The 18630-nt window shown below is 38.1% G+C and overlaps 1 protein-coding gene across 1 annotated transcript in view; it reads left to right on the top strand.

Annotated features, from left to right (window-relative positions):
• The window catches only part of JAZF1 (JAZF zinc finger 1), a 201992-nt gene that overhangs the window by 158936 nt on the left and 24426 nt on the right, over positions 1–18630 (top strand). The window contains exon 3 of the mRNA XM_054818081.1: positions 11389–11585. Within this exon, the coding sequence (XP_054674056.1) occupies positions 11389–11585 (197 nt within the window). The remainder of the gene's footprint in view (positions 1–11388; positions 11586–18630) is intronic.

The following is an 18630-nucleotide window of genomic DNA, read 5'->3' on the forward strand; positions in this document are numbered from 1 at the left end:
TTGGTTGTTTATAAGTTGCTATCGTCCTTTCAAACAACTCACGATGCCTGAAACTTTGGTTTATTAAGACCAGACATTTCACATTCCTAATGTTAAGATTGCTGCAGTTTTCCATTATAAGCTTTACCCCACCCAGTCCTCTGAATACAGATTTATAAATCAGTTTTTTAAAAATGCTTCTCCATCTAAATCTTAACTTACATTTTAAGCTTGGGAGGGCATCTTCTGAGCTGAATGCTCTTTCTCAGTGGGAGGATCGTATTCTGTATCCGTGTTCTCCCAAACAGATTTAGTGTTTCTTTAAAAATAAAATCAAGCAGTGAATGCATTGTAAGTGACTTTGGTGTCTTTGTATTTGAAAGAAAATTGGCATCTATAGGTTTTAAGAATTAATTTATTATGCAGCTTATTACCACAGTTTCTTTGTACCATATTTTTGTTGAATGGGTATTCTGGGTTGCTTGCTTACTGATGCTGCTGGAGGAGCGACTGCAGACTTTATGTGATACATTTCTGAAAGACTGAAAAGTGTATTGGTTAATGTGTTTGACTACTACTGTGTAAAATACCAAAGTTTGGCTTATTTATGCAGATTGATATTAGACATCCTTATAGCTAATAAGCAATGTGTTGTGATAATATCTATTTTTAAATTCTTACTTGATGAATCTGTCTTTGGGTGTTGACTTGAATTCTCAGAAGAACTCGGTATGAAATGACACAAGAATACCCAGACATAAATGGAACATTACAGGAATAAAATATCTGACATTTCAGCTCACTGCTTCTTAAAGCTAAAAGTCCTTGAGGCATCAATAAAACCAAACCAAGTCCAACAGTAAAAGTGCATGTCATGCGTACACAGATCTATTTCTATGTAGGGCTGACTGAAAGAAATTGTTTTTACATAAATAGTTATAATAAGCTCTTCAAGAAGGAAAGAGGGTGGACCAGTAATGGAAAAAAATACGGTATTTTAGGTTAAGCACATCTGAAAGTAAAACGTCCTACTGGAACTAGGCAACTTGACAATATTGGAGCCTGTGCAGAGAGCCAGAGCAGGGCTGGTACACTACTTAGTCCCAAATAAGAACTATTTTGAGATTCAAGTCAGACTTAGGAGATACAGACCCCTTATTTTTATTCTATGAGCAGCTTAATTCCATCTTCTCCAAGGAGATTGAAAATTTATTACAGTTTACAATTTCTACAAATAAAAAGGCGAATACAATTTAACTCCCCCACACTTTCATCCCACTAAAATAAAAGTTAAATTTTCACTATATCTTCAAGAATCTTGTGTTTCATTTATGTGAAAGCACAGAGTAGTCTAATAAGTCATAAAATGTGAAATAACAATATTTAAAATATTTAAATTGGATAATTGATAGGTTAAGTCAAAGTATTACTGAAAAGATACCATCAGTACTCTTTCATGTGAGACTATCTTTAGTCATTATAGCAGCTTCATACTAAGAAAATTAATTTGGGGGTTTTGTATATGTGATGCAAATATAAAAACTGTCAGTGTGCATTTTTAAAATAATGTGTTTTTAAAAATACTTTAAATGTACAAAATACTCCTTTATATTTCACGTTATTGATGTCTGCTAAGATTCTCATTTTGGTCTCTAACATTTTATGGCAGTGTGACATTGCATTATTCTTGTATATTAACAAGGATATGAACTGAAACATAAGGATGCATGAAGTTATATTCAACAATTAATTAAGCAATAATCCATAAAGTATCTGTTGTTAGCAGCAGGCGATGACTCATTTGTTCATTAATGGCCGTAAGCAAAGCAAAGGCTGATGAATGTCCTAATAAGCCTGTTGGTAAATGCAGGGAGGATGATTTCTGAAATGACGACTGCTACATTACGGTAAAGGCAGGGGTTTGCTGCTGCGTTTTGAAAATCTATCCCAACTGCGAGAAAGTCTGCAAGTGTTTTACACCATCTGAATGCTCCTTTTTTGCCAATGGCAAAACTCTGGAATTAGTTTGATAAGAAATGAGATGATGTCGAGGCAGAGCGCAGCATAGTGAGCACTTTGATCCAATGTGCTTGAGAGGGTTATCACAACTTTTTAAACTCTTAATTTATTTGTAATAGAGGTGACAATATCGTGCCAAGCACTGGTTGCCTTCCTGCTAATTACCTCCTTGAAGTATCGCTTTTGCTTAACTATTGCCTCTCACTCCATGGAAATTACAGAATTTTGAAGCTGCAGATAAGTTACAGCTCCTTTCTGAAACTCACTCATTTACTTCAAAACAGGGTGGAAAAAACTGGGGAAGGAATGGGAGGGGAAAGGAAGAGAACTAGCAATATGTTTCTAATGTTTTGGAAATTACTGTTGCTCTCGAGTTGATTTTGGTGAGCTCTAATTTTGTTCCTTTTAAACACAGCAATGTCATTTCTTTAACAACGGCAGAAAGACGATGTGGGCTTCTCGAGTGTAGGGGATAAGTAATGAATTTTCATTATGAATGAAATATCTAAAATAAGACTGCATCTGTCCTGGTTACTGTTCTAATGCTATCTATCCAGTGTGTAATTTGTTCTATCAATTAAAAAAAAAAAAAATTAAAAATGCAGTCCTGGATTTTGTATTTGCTGCATGACCTACACAAATTCAAGAAAGAAAAGACCAAAATACTGTTTTCTTTAAAAAACAAAAACCTAAAAAATAAAATCCTTCTTTGGAAGATTCAGGACAGAAAATTTATTTCTAAGTAAACAACTATTTTTATGGTGGGGAAACATACAACACTGATTTAAAATTTTTATTTTTTTAATGTTTAAATTAAAGATTACTTTGGTACTCCATGGAAAGTAGATATAGTACAGTAAGTGTAAGCATATTCTGTACTAACAGAATAAAGGGGGAAAAAAACTCCAAAAACACAGAACAAAAAGAACTCTTTCACAAACAGAAAATATTAAAATAAATATATATAAAAATATGTGCTATATTAAATAAATATGAAATGGGAAGGTAGGGCTTATGTCCACTGTTTGGGATTTATGTTAACCTAAATATGAAATGTAATTCACACTGACCGTTTTGTCTGTATATTCCCAAAATAGAGAGATACTAAATTCCTTTCCAGTACTTTTAACACTGCTTGTATTAATCAACAGTGAATAAACACACAAGTTTTACTGTTGGCAAGTATATGGTTTGGGATGCTTAGGTAATTGCTGCTTTATTTTTATTCTGTTTGAGTGATAATAGATTATTTGGCATATGGCTGTCCATTAGCTCCACTTACATATGTTCAAATATGAAATTACTCAATCTTCTGAATCAATTTTCCATGCTAGAAGCACAAAATATCTACTTGGTGGATATTTTATTGTGTCTTATTGTATCTTTTAAAAATGTGTGAAGAGCAGGCAATTAGAGTAAACCCACTGAACTCTTGCTCATATTGAACAGATTTCCTAAGGTTGCAGCCTTGAGTTTATTGACAGCAACATGAGTATGACTGCGTGTTGTGTTCGAGTCTTTTCAGTCATGAGGCACAAATGCAATGCAAAATCAGTATTTTTTTCCTCAGGTACATGTGCATCCTAATAATCTCTACTACATCTGTTGAAGATGCACATATTCAGAAAAATGTGTATTATGCTGCAGTTGATTTTGGGATGATAATATTTTTACATCTTGAGAAAACACGTTGAATAATGGAAATGAAAGAATTGTACCAGCAGTAAATTATTCCTAAGACTAATAATAAAAAGAAATCTGATTCTCTAAGATACTCATCAGTTTGTCATAAATATTCCTTATTTAGGACATAGGGAAAGCTTTCAATAGATGAGTCTGAGTATGACTGGTACTGAGAATGAACACTGAATTCCTTTGTAAGACCTGATCTCAAATGAATGTGCATATTGAAGTCCAATTTAGATGCATCGTGTTTCTACAATATATATTGGGCTGAAACTGTTTTTTCCAGAAACTTTGAAATGCCCCTTAAATAATTTGTTGGATCTGGTTAGGGTCTGTTGTAAAATGTGATATAGGTTTGGGGGAATAATTGAGAGGGGATTACTATATTGTGCTGTTTCTTCCCTATTTTTTATGTTTTCGTAAAATCAGAAAAAACAAGACAAGTAAAAGGGAGTTTTGTATAAATTATATGCTTTAGCACTACGCAAATACTCTGTAGTCTAAACAGTGTGGAGGCATGTGTGTGATTATGCACACATCTTAATGGGGCTTTTTCACACTGACATTTCTTTTTAGAGTTTCACTAAAACTGTAATGGAAGATCTCTAAAGAAAAAAAATGGTTGATAGCTTCTATGAAACTGTACAGAGCTGCAGAATACTTGTGTTTCCCCCACACTACAAAGAATGGTATGTGAAAATGCTCAAGGGTGTTCATCAAAATTTTGAGTTAATAGATGGTATGAAACTTGCTCGTATATTTCTTTCCTCATTATCACATAAGTAGTGTGGTAAGGCATTACTGAGGATGCTGATTGTCTTTGCTTTGGCCCAGTTTTGTGAGTTTCAACTGAGAAAAGCCTTTCATCCTTCCCAGGAGACAAGACAGCCTATTGCTGAGCTCCCACTGTTTAGATTTCACCAGATTTCTCCTGAACTCAGTAATAGTTCAACTTAACAGTTGTCTCCTCTTCCCGGCATTAGATAAACCAAACCATGTTGCTTTGTCTTTGCTTGTAAGGGCAGCAAAGGGGGTGGAGGACAGTTCTTGACTATGGGGTTCACTAGCACATTTCAGGGTCCACTGAGTCCCACCCCACTGAAATGGAGTCCTGCCTTGAGAATTGGATCCTCCTAATCCCCCTTCACAGCAGAGCAATCTGAAGTTTTAATATTCTGTGCAACTAGAGATGCTTTCCATCCTAGCCTTTTTTTTTTTCCCTAAACGCTGCTAATGTGATGAGGAAGACTGGGAGCTAAAATTACTGTCCTCATCTGAGGATGCTGTTACAGCACTGACAAAGAATTGCATAAACATCTTGAGACAAAAGTGGGAAAAGATTGAGAGGGAAAAGCAGATATAACCAGCACCTTGCTCTCATAGGCAGAAGGAGTAGCAGGAGAATTAATGCAGGGCTTTCAGTATGTAGTTAAGCCAGTGTATGCCCCATCTGTCAAATAAGTTTGACCACTTTTGATCTAAATATAGTACAACCAGAGGGTAGCACAAATCTGCTATAAAGCACCATGGATTTTTTTTTTTCTCCTCTTTCCAATCAATCTTAAAGTTGACCAAGTGTTGGGTTAAGGAGCAGCCTGCTGAAACACAAGTGGTGGAAGCTCAGCAGCATGATTTCTTGTGTTCTGGGAAAGGTGATGAGCTTTTCCCAATACAGGTTAGCCAAATTAGGTAAGCATGAATATGAGCTGAATGTTACTATCAGTGTTTTTCCTAATTTTCTGTGTGATAATGAGAAAAGGTCATAACTAATTCTGTTCTGCTACCTTTTCCCATTGTGGTTTAGTGTACCTTGTCAGTGGTGAGGCACAGGACAAGGTATATGTGTTGTTGTCAGGTAGTGCTGTCATTTTTTTTAAGCTGGTCTGCAACTGGACAGTGTTGTGGAGCAGTCCTGGGCTTGAGCATCTCTGCAGTGCAATCTGCTTGTTTTGGAAGCTCAGAGTAATCCCTCTCCCCTCTCTAGTGTGCATATGCAGTAACTGGAGAATGATAGGTTTGTGATTGCATCATCATCTCTATTTGCCTATGTTTTAGAGACTGGATCATGAAGAAACTAAATGTAGCAAATTAGTATTCAGATCCCACAAGGTAACTGTGTACACCTTTTTTACTCTCTGTGGAAATGTCTGTGGACATAGAAACAGATCTAGTCCAAGCAGGGCTGACTTCCTGCATCAGCAAGCCGCAACAGCAAGGAAGAGAGGGCTCCTCATACTCTTATGACCATTATTAAGAAGATGTATTCTGAAGAGCAACCTGTTTGTTTTTTTCCCTTTCAAGTGAGATCTCAGGTAAAAATTTTCAGTTTATTTGCAACTCACTTTTATAACTACCCTTGCCCTCAGTCTGGGTGTATCAGTTCAGAGCTCTTATACTGTCTTAGCATTGTGTGTAGTAAGAGTTTTATGATAAACTAACTCTGACATCATCATGTGAGTCATACTGGGGCATGATGCTGAAACAGTTGGCACACGCTAATAGCTCAAGGACATTTTTGGGAGAGTGTGTTCTGCTTCTGTTCATTCTTGATCCCAAAGCTTTTGGAGGTGATGGGACTTGAAAATGTTGCAAAGGTTTGATTTGAAAAGTCTTTTTTTTTAATTTGAACGTCACCTCTGCTTTTTTGGTGACTTTTTATGTTGGTAACAACAGCTTACGCTGTTTGTATTATATTGCTACCTATATGGAAGGTTGTGCAACACTTTCCATTATAAGACTGGTTCAGTTGCTTATTATGTTGCCAACATTCAGCTGTTTGGGCTGAAATTTTCCGTGCTGGGTGTCTCCTTCAGGCTGAATTTCTTGGGAAAGTTTCAATAAAAATACTTGAACCATTCCAGGGAATGAGAGGAGGGGGAAATACTATATTTTGTTCATGTTTATTAAAGCTGCTGCAAGCACTCGATTCAGAAATCATAGCACCTACGTGTTTTGGAGCAGGGAGCTGAATTATTAGGAAGGTGAAAGGGCGAGGGGAAAAAAAATGGGGCTAGAAGAGATTTCTTTCTAAGGAATGGGCTCCTCCCTGACGTTATGAACCATCTGCAAGAAAGCACACAAACCCCTTGCCTGTCAAAGCAGGGTCAATGAATGGCTGGGAACTGAATGATTCTCCTTGTTCCACTGCGCCTACGTGGTATATTGGATTTGGAGTTAGAGGCTTATGAGGTGCAAACACAATCCTGTGCAACAGGGAAGATGACTAAAATCTGCGTAGCGGTGGAACTAGAGGGGCAGGGTTATGGAGTTAAGAAGAAGAGTTGAAAATAGCAGAGGTAGATTTGCTCAGCAAGGAGATGGGTCTGAAGATGGTGAGAGAGACTATTAAGCAAGGAAAAGGGATTTAACCTAAGTGGTCTTACAGCAGCTTTTGTTAGTTACAGCTCATTTTCTGTCTCTCACACATCTTGTGCATTTAAATGAGGCAGGGAAAATTGTATGCAATCATATAATTTAGAGACCAGTATTCAACCTTAATTTCTGAGCATTTGATGTTGCAACCATAATGTACTTTCACCATGAAAATTAAAGCCTTGGTTGGAAATGTCATTCTATACCCATCATTAAAACACTTACATTGTAAGCTCTGAAGAACATCACTGTAGTTAGGCACAGGTATAATACTGCATTTCAGTTAAAATACTGAAGAATGTTTTCTTCTAATTGATTTAGAAAAGTTTCTTTTTCAAAACCATAGCACTGCCAGTGCTTCAGCAAACATGTATGGGACTATTTGGATCTGAAAAGGTTAATTGAATACTTGAGATATCAGGAACTGAACTTCTCAACAGACTCTGCCTTCTATTTCTCTCAGGTTCACAGTGTAGACAACAAATGATGTTTTGGAAAATACCCAACATGCTGAGCCCAAATGGGAGCGAGTTAATAGGACAGGGAGAAGTTTCAGCTATAACTTCAAATTTTCCTGATTTTTATGGACTTCAACCAGACTGGTTATACCTCAATATTATTTTAACATTGTTATTTGTGGCTGAGCTTATTAAATAGCAGCGTTCATGCCGTTGCTTTTAATATATCACACTTGAGGTTATCTTCCAAGTCTTCAAGGATTTATAATGTTGCCATAACATTTTCTTAAGGAATAAGGCTTCCCATCCAGAAGCAAGCATGCATCATAGTACAAATTCCAAAAATAGTGAATTAGACATTTCCTAGCTGGAGGAGAGCAAATGTGTACTGAATGGCCATTTTATTTAGATCCTTTTACTTCTTTTTTTTCTTGAACGAAATTGAGGCTTCTATTTGGGGACTGTTTTGTCAATAATATCTGCACCCTTGTTCAGAGAAGAGAAATTTAAAACTGAACTGTTACTATGGATATCTGCTTTTTAAATATTAACTTCATAAAAATGCCATATCTGGGTTTGACATGATGTATTGTCTCTGTTCAAAGAAGATAAGCTGTCATGTCACATACCTGTTTATTAATGTCTGCGGGTAGTGTTGATGTTACATATCATGGCAAAGATCCACTTATTAATGCCTTCATGGTATGGATGGACAGCATACGTCTCAGTATTAATGCCTTCATGGTATGGAAAGACAGCATACGTCTTCATTGCGCTAATGGTGCTTAGAATTTTATGCCACGGTGTTTTGAGGCTGTGTTAAAGTACACAAATTGCTTTTGAAAAAGAGCTGGGTTTTTTTATATCTAGGCCAATTTTTTTTCTTTCATATTTCACAGAGATGCCTAAACCCCCATTTTTTTCTTTCTCTCTTTGTCTTCCCCATGCAGCCCTTACTGTTCCACAAGAGCTGTTTTTTCTCAGAGGTCTCACCATAAGCGCAGCCAGGTCTGGACTCATGGCCAGTAGAATCTACCCAGCTTCTACCCAAACAGCCCACATGTTGTGAGCAGTCACAAAATGTTGGGTTTCTATGGAGCCTAAACAAATATAGTGATTCATATTAATTTAAACTTTGGTTGAGGCCCAGAGAAGAAATGACTGCCCTATACCACCATTTTGCTGTAACAGGTGTTATGTGTTGCTGTGAGACCAAATGTGACCCAATGGTCATATTTAGTGCAATTGTTGTGGTACTATGGTCTGCAGAGTCAGTTTGTCTAGCCAGCCTGTGGCCTGATCCTTCATATGATGGCAGGACATAAACTGTGAACCAGATGACTGGTGTGGCAGTATTCCCTCTGTCTCTCTCTCCTCAGGGTCTGCTGCTCCTCCTTGGGAGCTAAAGGTGGATTTCCCGGTGCTCTGTTTGATTCTGGACGTATGTCAGGGGTTGCTCCATGTGTTCTGGTATGCTAAGGAATGTCAAGTCACATGACAGGCAGTTTGGTCACATAGCAAATACAGTTGTCTTATGACAAGAAACTTGGTAGAGTGATGAGTTTGCCCCAGCTTGCAGTCAGGTACCCACATAGCAGCTTCCTCACTCACTCCCACACCCCTGACCCCAGCAGGATGGGGGAGAAAATAGGAGAAGCAGGAACAGGAAAACTCATGGGCCAAAATAAAGGGAATCCCTTAACAAGTACTGTCACAGGCAAAACAGGCTCGACCTGGGGAATTCAATTTAATTTATTGTCAACTAGCATTAATATTTAATTACTGATTTGGCTACTGGTTATTGAGAAACAAAAGAAAAACCGTAAAACACTTATGGGGAAAAAAAGCCACCTTTCCTCCCCTACTGCTGCTGCAGGCCACACTCAGTCCTTTCGGTGAGGCAGCAAGTGGTGCAGGGGTTGGGGTCAGGTTGTCGTGGTTTCTCTCTGCTGCCCTTTGTTTGTCACTCTTGTCCTGTGCATTGGTGTTGGTCACCCACAGGCTGCAGTGCCTCCAGGGGAGTACCTGCTCTCCACCATGCAGCACCTCCTGCTCCTCTGACCTTATTATTCTTTCATTCCCTCTGTTGTTTTCCTCCTCTGTTCCCTCCTCCTCTCTCACTCCAGCATTTTCTACTCCTCCTTAAATAAGTTTCCACTGAGGTACCACCAGCTTCGCTGATGGGCTCATCTGTGTCATGTGGTGGGTCCATTGCAGAGCTGGCTGACACCAGCTGTGGCTGGCATGAGGCAGACCCCGACCTCGTCTTACCCTGCAGCCCCCTCTGCTACCAAAACTTTGCTACCTACACCCAATGCAACAACTCAGCATCTTTATTTAATTTCCTCCACAGTCTTGTTCTCTGTGGCCACTTCTATCCCCAAGTCTGCCTCATTCTCTTTCCTAGGCTCCACTGAGGAGAGTGTGACTATCGGAAGGAAGCCAGGTCACACTCGTTTAGTCCAACACAAATATTTGCTGGTATTTTTTGTCATTCTGTTTCCTTACTGGATTGCAAATGTGAGTTTCTGGGTGACAGCTGGCTCTGAGGCAAGTGCAGCGTACCAGCTGCATTGCGTTCTCACCTCTCTGCATGCGCCCTTCATGGTTTGCCAAGGTTGCAAGAGCTCATTCTGTAAAGCTTGTGTCTTGGCTAAAACCTTGTTTGCTCTGTCTAACCTGGTCAGACAAATGTCTGGGTGTAACTTAACTTTGTAGTCTGTATCATGTGCTAGTACGTATTATTTCATTCACTGACAGGCATAGTTTGTACTTTAGCATGAAGGACAGGACTGTGGACAAGGGGATTTACTTTATCCTGTCTTCTTGGGAATCCTTCAAGATGGCTCCTTATGCAGTGGAAGGGGAAGACAAAGGATTAAAATACCGCTTCACTGCTAAATGCATGAAGTCTGAGCTGCAGAGATGCAGTTGTGGGGGAACCCCAGTCCTTTCAAGTGAGGGTTAATGCAGGTGCCAGCAGTGGTGCTTTGAATGTCCACATAATGCAGTATCAGGTGTTCTGGTGTAACTCTGTGTAGGCGCTTGGAATAAACATGGTCTTTTTCACTTCAATTGTTCTTTTTTGGAAGGAATCAGAATAAAAGTGAAAAAAGCTATTTTTATTCCAGGTGAGAGATCCCATGCAAAAAAGTTGCACTGCTGGAATTACTGCACTACTGGTGCACACCTTGCATCATGCTGGTGGAATTCCCTCTTAGCATCCCACAGAGATGAACCGTGAGTTGCATTAGGCCATCTGCAGCATATACCAAAGATCTACAGAGAGACCTGATTTGGTTTTCAAGAGCTGAGAACTCCGGTTTGAGGAATTGCAATTTAATTGGACATCTTTTATGTCAGGCAGCATTGTCTAAAACTTTCATAAAACACATGTGATTATCCTAAGTTGGAAATGATGTATCTACACACTCTAATTCATACTATCCCTTTGACCTTCAAATACAATACATCTACCCCTAACACTTTTCTCCATTATAGCTACTGTTTCACAGAAGGATTGAGTGTAGTTATTGCAAAAGATTGAGTATAGTGTAAGATTGAGTATAACATTGTGTGCAACGCTGATCTCTGGTTGGAGTTTAAAAAAACTTATGTGTTTGCACATGATGCAAATGTCTAATGTAAGTTCTATTGAAATCAGAAGCAAATGGTCCAGATTTTGAACACTGGAATAAAGCTGTTGATGGAGAAGTTTGTATTCTTGAAATCTGTGTCGCGGAGGAACTTGTCATGGCTGAGTTTGAAGCTCTATTTGGTCACTGAGGGTGAAAAATACTTCTTTATCTTTACCTGAAGCTTGCTTATGGACAGTGTTTCATGCCTCTCATCCTGATGATTGTCCTTGTTCTAGATTTATGACTGATGCAGCTCGACGTGAGCAGGAGTCTTTGAAGAAAAAGATTCAGCCGAAACTCTCTTTGACTTTGTCAAGCACAGTGTCCCGTGGGAATGTATCTACTCCACCTCGCCACAGCAGTGGAAGCCTTACTCCTCCAGTCACCCCTCCAATCACTCCCTCCTCTTCGTTTCGCAGTAGTACTCCTACAGGTAAGCACCTACTGTTTGGTTTATCCCAAATAAACCAGCAATTTTGGTACGTGGCATTTGGAGAACAATAGACATACTGAGGCATTAGGAAGAACAACCCCTACAAATAAAACAGAAGAGCTTTGGGCTCTTTTATTGGCATTTGATTTGCAATCTCTAAAATGTGTTTGGGTATTTATTTCCAAACTCTTTGCTAAAGCAGAGAAGGACACTAACTTTAAAAATCGCAGCTGAAATTGTTACACGAAGAAACTAACCTTACCAGAAAGACAAAATGTGCAAAAGACCCCTGATGTGTCAGTAGGAGAGCTCTGCACGTGGTACAGTGCCAGTTTAAGATACAAGTAAAAATGGTTGGGATCTTCCCTCCTGCCCCTTTGCTTTGGTTTGTTGGTTTGGTTTTTTTTTCTGAGGGGGGTTGAATTCATGGAGTGGCCAGGGAGGAATGTTCAGCTGCTGTCATCGTATAGCCCTGACTTTCAGTAGGACTCTATGTTCAAAAAAAGTAATGTATTAAAAAAGCGATCTGTGTTTTCTTCAAAAACAAGTATTCCAGTGCTTTTCCCAGGTATAAAATTCCTGGGAATTTTTTTGCACTGATTAGGAAAACTGAAAATTGCTCACTGTGCTGAATGAGATCTCTTGGCCCAAGTCAGTCTGGTTTACTTTAGGTAGAGATCTTGTCAGATAATTCTGATATACTTCAGATTAAATACCAGTATTTCCTACTAAAAAGCTAAATGCATAATACATGTATTTTCTTCTGTAATAAATAGGCTCAACACATTATTCTTAATATGAAATCACATGAGCTTCCCTGCTTTGATAAACTGCTATGCCATGTGTTTTATATAAGCTATTTAGTGTTTTAGTATTAATGATCAAATGGAAAAAATTGTAGCGGTCCTTGCAGCTCTCTGGGAAGTTCTGAAATGAATTGGTTGTTCAGTATGTCCCTGGATATGAAAAAGGGAAGGACGTTGAGTACAGCTAAATGATAACGTCCTAATTTAACACAGACATTTTTAGAAGTAAGATTTTCTTAATTATCTCCTATTTGAAACAAACTGATTCATTTCCTTGACATCCTACAGATGTCAAGGAATTTCTGCTTTCTTTTGTTTTACTTTTTGTACAGCTCCTCCTGGGAAGGCTAATTCATGATGTGGTCAGGTAGTATAACTTTGCACATCTGTCAGAAACATTGGTTAGCAATGTACTCTTTGAAACATGTTCCATCAAACAGTAAAGAAAAAAAGCCAATATCTGTCTACTGAAATACTTTTATTATTTATATATTTTTCAAACTTTTAAAGTTACTCAGAATGTTGGTTTACCTGTAGCTAGGAGAACCAGCTTGTTTTGGCTGAGTTTCTCGGAGTCCCATCTGCCAGGTTATAAATAATACCAGCTTCCACTTTCTGCACCTTTTGTTCCAAGTTCCCCATTGGAGCCCGTTCCAAGTTTAGAGTTTTTAATAGCCTGGTAGCAAAACCAGTATATTCTTTCTTGAAGATTTTTTTTTTAATCGACTATCAACTGAATTGCATTTCAGCAGCTTTACCCCAGAATTTCCACTTTTGTCATCTTAAAATTTTTTCTGGACCTAAAACAAGCATTGAGATTTTTCTGATAGCTACAGAATTTTTTGCGGTGTTTGCTTGGCATAGGATTTTGTTCTCCATGATGGTTATAACTTACATAGATGAGGTGCTCCAAGTCCAGCCGTGGCTGAGTTTCTCTTTCTGTCGGTGCAGTGCCTGCAGAGGGAGCCCAGGAAGGCCAGCAGAGTAATTTTAGATAGGCAGCTCACATGTCTGTTATTGGCTGATGCGAATCTTTTTCCCTCAAGTGCAAGTATATATGGCAGTTGACTAGCCAGGTAATAAAACCAAATATAGTTAGGCAAGATTTGTTTCAGGGAAACAATTTAGAGCGTGTAAATCGTCCTGCATTTCAGCGTCGCAGTGCCTACACAACTTTCAAGCCCTACAGGCATACCCTCCACTGCATCCAGTGAGAATGAAGAATATTGCTGTATTCCTTCTGTGTGATCCTGTTTGATTTGTACTCCGAGCAAACTCTTGTTAACTCATCTTTGAATACAGGTAAACATGTATGTTGTGATAATTTCAGAAAATAAAGAGGCTGTTTTCCCATAGGTTGCCTGAAAGGGCGACATCTGGGTTGATATTAAGTATTTTTATTATCCAAATATAATCGTTTTCTGCATCCTCCTTTAGACCTATACTTTGTCAAAAATAAAATGGGATTGCTTTGACCCAATTTATTAATGAAACACTCAGAATGGCAGTTTCTCTTTTTATTATCTCCCACCTCAGTTGTTCAATACTTTGTTAGGGTACTAAACTTCAGCCTGGCATTACTGTTACTGCACAAGGTGTAACTCCAAGATGGTGTCACTTTAGATGCCAGAGAGAAAGCACGCCTTACAGGCTGGTGAGATGGCATATAATATGTGTCCCTCAGGAGAGAGTGTCTGTCTGGCATTCTTATTCAAGGTAGAAAGCAGGAACCTCACTAATCTTTTGGGTCCCATTTTCCGTGTAGTGTCCTCCCTTTGGGTATGCTGCTTGTCTTGGCTTTGCTAGGTGTGGTAGTCTTATCTTGGGTGAAGCCAGCAGTTGCCTGAAGTCTCATCACCTCTGTGCACATGCTAAGTCCCACCATTTCCTGATGCTGTTAAGCTACTGTTGTCGTTTTTCAGCAAAGTGTAATTTCATATAATGATCTCTCATCCATGTATTGACCAGGCTCAAACCCACTTAGCTTGTGAAATTTGATAAGAAGCAGTTCAGGGTGGTTTGGCTGCAGAGAATGTTTGTTAAGTTTTGCTGTAAAAATCCATGCCAAAAGAGTACGGGCCAAGTTCACAGGCAGAGCTGAGCAGCTTCCAAGCTGACACACATACATGCTGCAAATGTTGCATGTGTACGTAGAGCACTTTCTTCTGCGTAAATGAGATTATTCATGTAGAAGAAGAAATATTCAGTGAAGAAGTGTGCTCTTTAAGGCTCTTCTCAGGTAATGAGGTAGACGTGTATTTATCTGCAGACTCTGTATGTGTTAGTCCCCTGAAACGGCCCATTTGTGGTTTTGGTGGGAAGTAGAAATGCAGCAGTTAATTTTCGGTACCTCCCTTCTGTTCCCTCAGGGGTGACTGGCATGTGCTCTCCGCTTACATTTGGCTTTTTGTTCCTTCTCCTATAACAAGTTTTCTCTTCTTCTTAAGACCTGTATTGTCTAATGATTGCAGAAAGTTCACTTTAAAAATTCGTTGCAGTTTTTGTTTTAACAGTAGTGCGTCTCGGGAGACTTTTTAGTAGGCTTAAATGCTCTTGTTAGAGTTCACAGGCAGGATTTAGCAAAAGAAATGGCTTCCATCAGCAATACAGATTCCTTAGGGTGACAGGGAAATATAGCTAAGTAGCACCAGCACATAGCTTATTTTGGAAAGATGTTAACAGTCTGCAAACGTTGAAATATCTCTTCATTTAAGAAGCGCTCAATTAAGTCACAAAAACTTATGTTGCCTTTATTTTTAAATGTCAATTTTAAACCCACAAAACTAACGAAGTCTAGTTATGGATAAAAATGGGGCTGACATTGCATCTTTAACATACGCTGTTAATTTTTTAAGTGTTTTCATACATCTGTGTGGCTCACAGATGAAATTTCCACCCCTAACTTCCTGGCTTTTGAGAGTAAGTCAGAGCATTGACATTCTTTTGAAAATTATGATATCTCTTCATACTGAAAAGCTTTAGAACAGATTCAGTGATAGTAACTTATTGTTAATTCATTATTAAAATAACCTGGTCCCAATTTTAGTTACAAAAATGATTAACAGTAATGAGTCTCAACCTTAAAATAAAGCTACTTTTGCATTGAAGGAGTGCCAAAAATCATCTGAAAACACTGTTTTGTGTTTGTTTGTTTTTTCTTCCATATTTATGACTTTTTTAAAAAAAAAAAAAACAAACGATTCTAGGCCTGGGATAGTAAATTTCAGCCTGGAGTGAATTTTTGGCCTTCTTACAAATCTTAAAGCAAGAGTTTAATACTACCAACTGGCTTTTTAATGGCTCAACCCTAAGTCTTGCCCACCCCCCCCAAAAAAAGCTGGCATATTTGAAAACCTCATAATTAGCATTATATTTTGCTCTGAAGAAACTGGCTCTCAGACCTCCCTTCCTGTTTATTTTGATTTTAATAGATTACAAGTTATAACATTTATGCTGTTTTAATAGGTTTATAGACCTACTTACTGCGTGATCATGTTGGGCAGCGGATGGCAGCCAGTCCTGGCAGCGAGCATTGAGGATGCTATGGTTGGCTGGAGTAGCTGCGGCCACCTGTCAGTCCTTCTACTTGTAAAGGAGATGAAAGAGTGAAGTTTTCATGGGTGGTCATAGCTGACCCCATGAGAGAATTGGCAAGTCCCATTTTGATTTGCAGCTGTCATTTAAGTAGGTGACTAACTATTGGTTTATCTTATTAATTAGGATAAATGCCTTTCTGGGGAGTCATATTTGTGCAGTCATTTTTGATTGACTGCATTTGAAAGATTTCCTTAATAAGGCAAACTTTGAAATTTCCACTAGCCCAATCTCAATATTTACAAAAGCAACCCCATTTTCTACCCACAGAAAATAGCTAACTTTTCAGTCTTTTTTTTTTCCTACTAAAACATAAAACTAATAATTAATTTTAATTTGGAGTAAAAAATATTTTGTAGGAATTGGCCTTAACCTTAAAGGAATCTAAGATCTAAACACTGATATTGTGATCAAATATGACTAAAAATTCAGTGCAGCAATATTTTAAGACTTTAAAAAAATATGAGGCTTTCAAGTTAATATTATTGATATAGAAACCATTACATTTACCATCTGAGGATACTATTTGAAGGATGATTTAGCAGATCTGTAGTAACTGAGTAGGTTTTTATAGAGTATATTCTTAAACTGAAATCAAGACCACTTTGTAACTGTGTCAGTAATCCTAAAGCTGTGCTGTTTCAGCCAGTTAGAACATATCATGTGAAATAAGCCATTTTTTGTTTCTAATAAATCATAGTCGTGGTGAACCGTGACTTTATATAATATGTGATTTAAAGACAGAAAGTGAAATTCAATGTATTTTCAATAAAAAAAAAAACCCCAATCTTCACCTACTGTGTATTTTCAGAGCCTGGTGTAATTAGAAGTACTTTTGATACCTAGTGTGACTGCACTTAAAATATCTACAGTGATTTTAAATAGATTTGTGTTTGTTGTAGATTTAGTTAACAAACTAAATTAGAGAGAATCGTGTCCCATTTACATCATTAGGGAATATCTTCTAAGATTAAAATAGTGTATATATAAACTTTTATTCAATAAAATTAATAGATTCTTACCACTCAGGCTTTGTTCAGGATTCAAATGCAACTACTGGCAAAACAGTGACCAAAAATTTACAGCATCCTTCTTGTGTTAACGAGTGTTCTTGCTACTGGTGAAGTAATTTAGAGCTTCATTGTTCCCTCTATGGGTTACTAATTTACAGGGGAGGAAAGTCTGTATATGACAACTAAAGATTGTTCTCCTCCTGCCAAACGCAGTTGGGACTCAGAAGTGAATCTGTAAGGATCTGCTTTGCTTCTGGTCCACTAAGGAGTTGGCTGTTGTGGAAGCTTTGATTTTGGGAAGCAAAGCACTGTGTGGCAGTTTATGAGTTTTCCCAATAAACCTTATTATCTGAAATAATCTTATCTCAATGACATGAAATATCATTCTTATCATTCTGCTGTATAGCATTTGCCTTCATGGATAACTCATGAAGGAATCCAAGGGCCTCCTCTTGAATCTATTCCCTTTTCTTTTCCAAGAATGCACAAGTTGAAAGAAAACCACCCATTGTTTGCTGGAATGGCAATCAAAAACACAATAGTAACCAGCCATTGGAACTGGGCATTCAAACAGAATAACAGGCATGCTGGAAACTAATATGCTTTCGATTCTAAATGTGTGTTTAATTTTTGTTATTTTAAGTTGTTTAAAAAAATGCGTTGTCTTGTAGCGCAAAAACTCATTCCTCTTCATAGGTATCAAAGCAACTAACATTTCAGTACAGTTTCCATATGTTATGCTTTCAACAATGAAGTAATCGTACAGCACAGACAGCTGCTACACAGAGTGCTATAGCAGCACATTAAACAGAATCCAGCAAGAAAAAGAGATCTGCTCAGCTAAGCTACTTCATAAGTTTAAAGCGGACAGTAGAAACGCTAAGTAACAGGGGACCCTGTCCCCCCCATATATATAAACTGAGGACTGAGAGGAGGAGTCATCAAGTGCTCAAACTTTTTTTGTATATGGATGTGCTATTAATACGTAGCCAAAATTAATCTGAATTCACAGCAGAACTGCTGTTTCTATCAGAATCTCTTTGGCTTCTGTCAGCAGGTGGCATTTCTGAACTCTCTGTTAGGTTGAATCAGAGTAGACTATTCATTTGATAATCTGCAACAGCTTTTTCTTTGGGCAGTGCAGCTACAGCTAGAGAGAGCTTGCTTGCTTTTTTGTGGTGGGCTTCTTTTTTTAAAGATAGTGAAAAAATTCTTCGATTAAGATTTTAAAAGTGCTTGAAATTAGACTTGGTAGTCAGGACAAGTCAGTGGAAACAAGTACACGTTGATGGCTTTTTGAAAATCATGCTGCAAATTCAGGTCACATGCACTTAAACACATGATTAATGTGAAGCACCTAATACTCACTGAGGAGGTGACTTTGAGCACATAACCGGCATTTTGCCAGACTGGAATGAAGTATTCTGTACTTGCAGAGTTGCAAGCTCAAGAATTTATGTATGCACAAAAGCCTAACTTTAGCCATTCACATCAAAAACTCTTCACCTGCATTAGCATATTGTAAATGTTCAGGTTTAATTATTGCACCTTATGTTAACGTAGTATAGTATCATGCAGATGTGATTGAAACAATAATGAAAAGTAGAAATATGAGATCAAGTCCCAGGGTTC

Source organism: Grus americana, chromosome 2, assembly GCF_028858705.1.
Source record: "Grus americana isolate bGruAme1 chromosome 2, bGruAme1.mat, whole genome shotgun sequence".
Lineage (NCBI taxonomy): Eukaryota > Metazoa > Chordata > Aves > Gruiformes > Gruidae > Grus > Grus americana.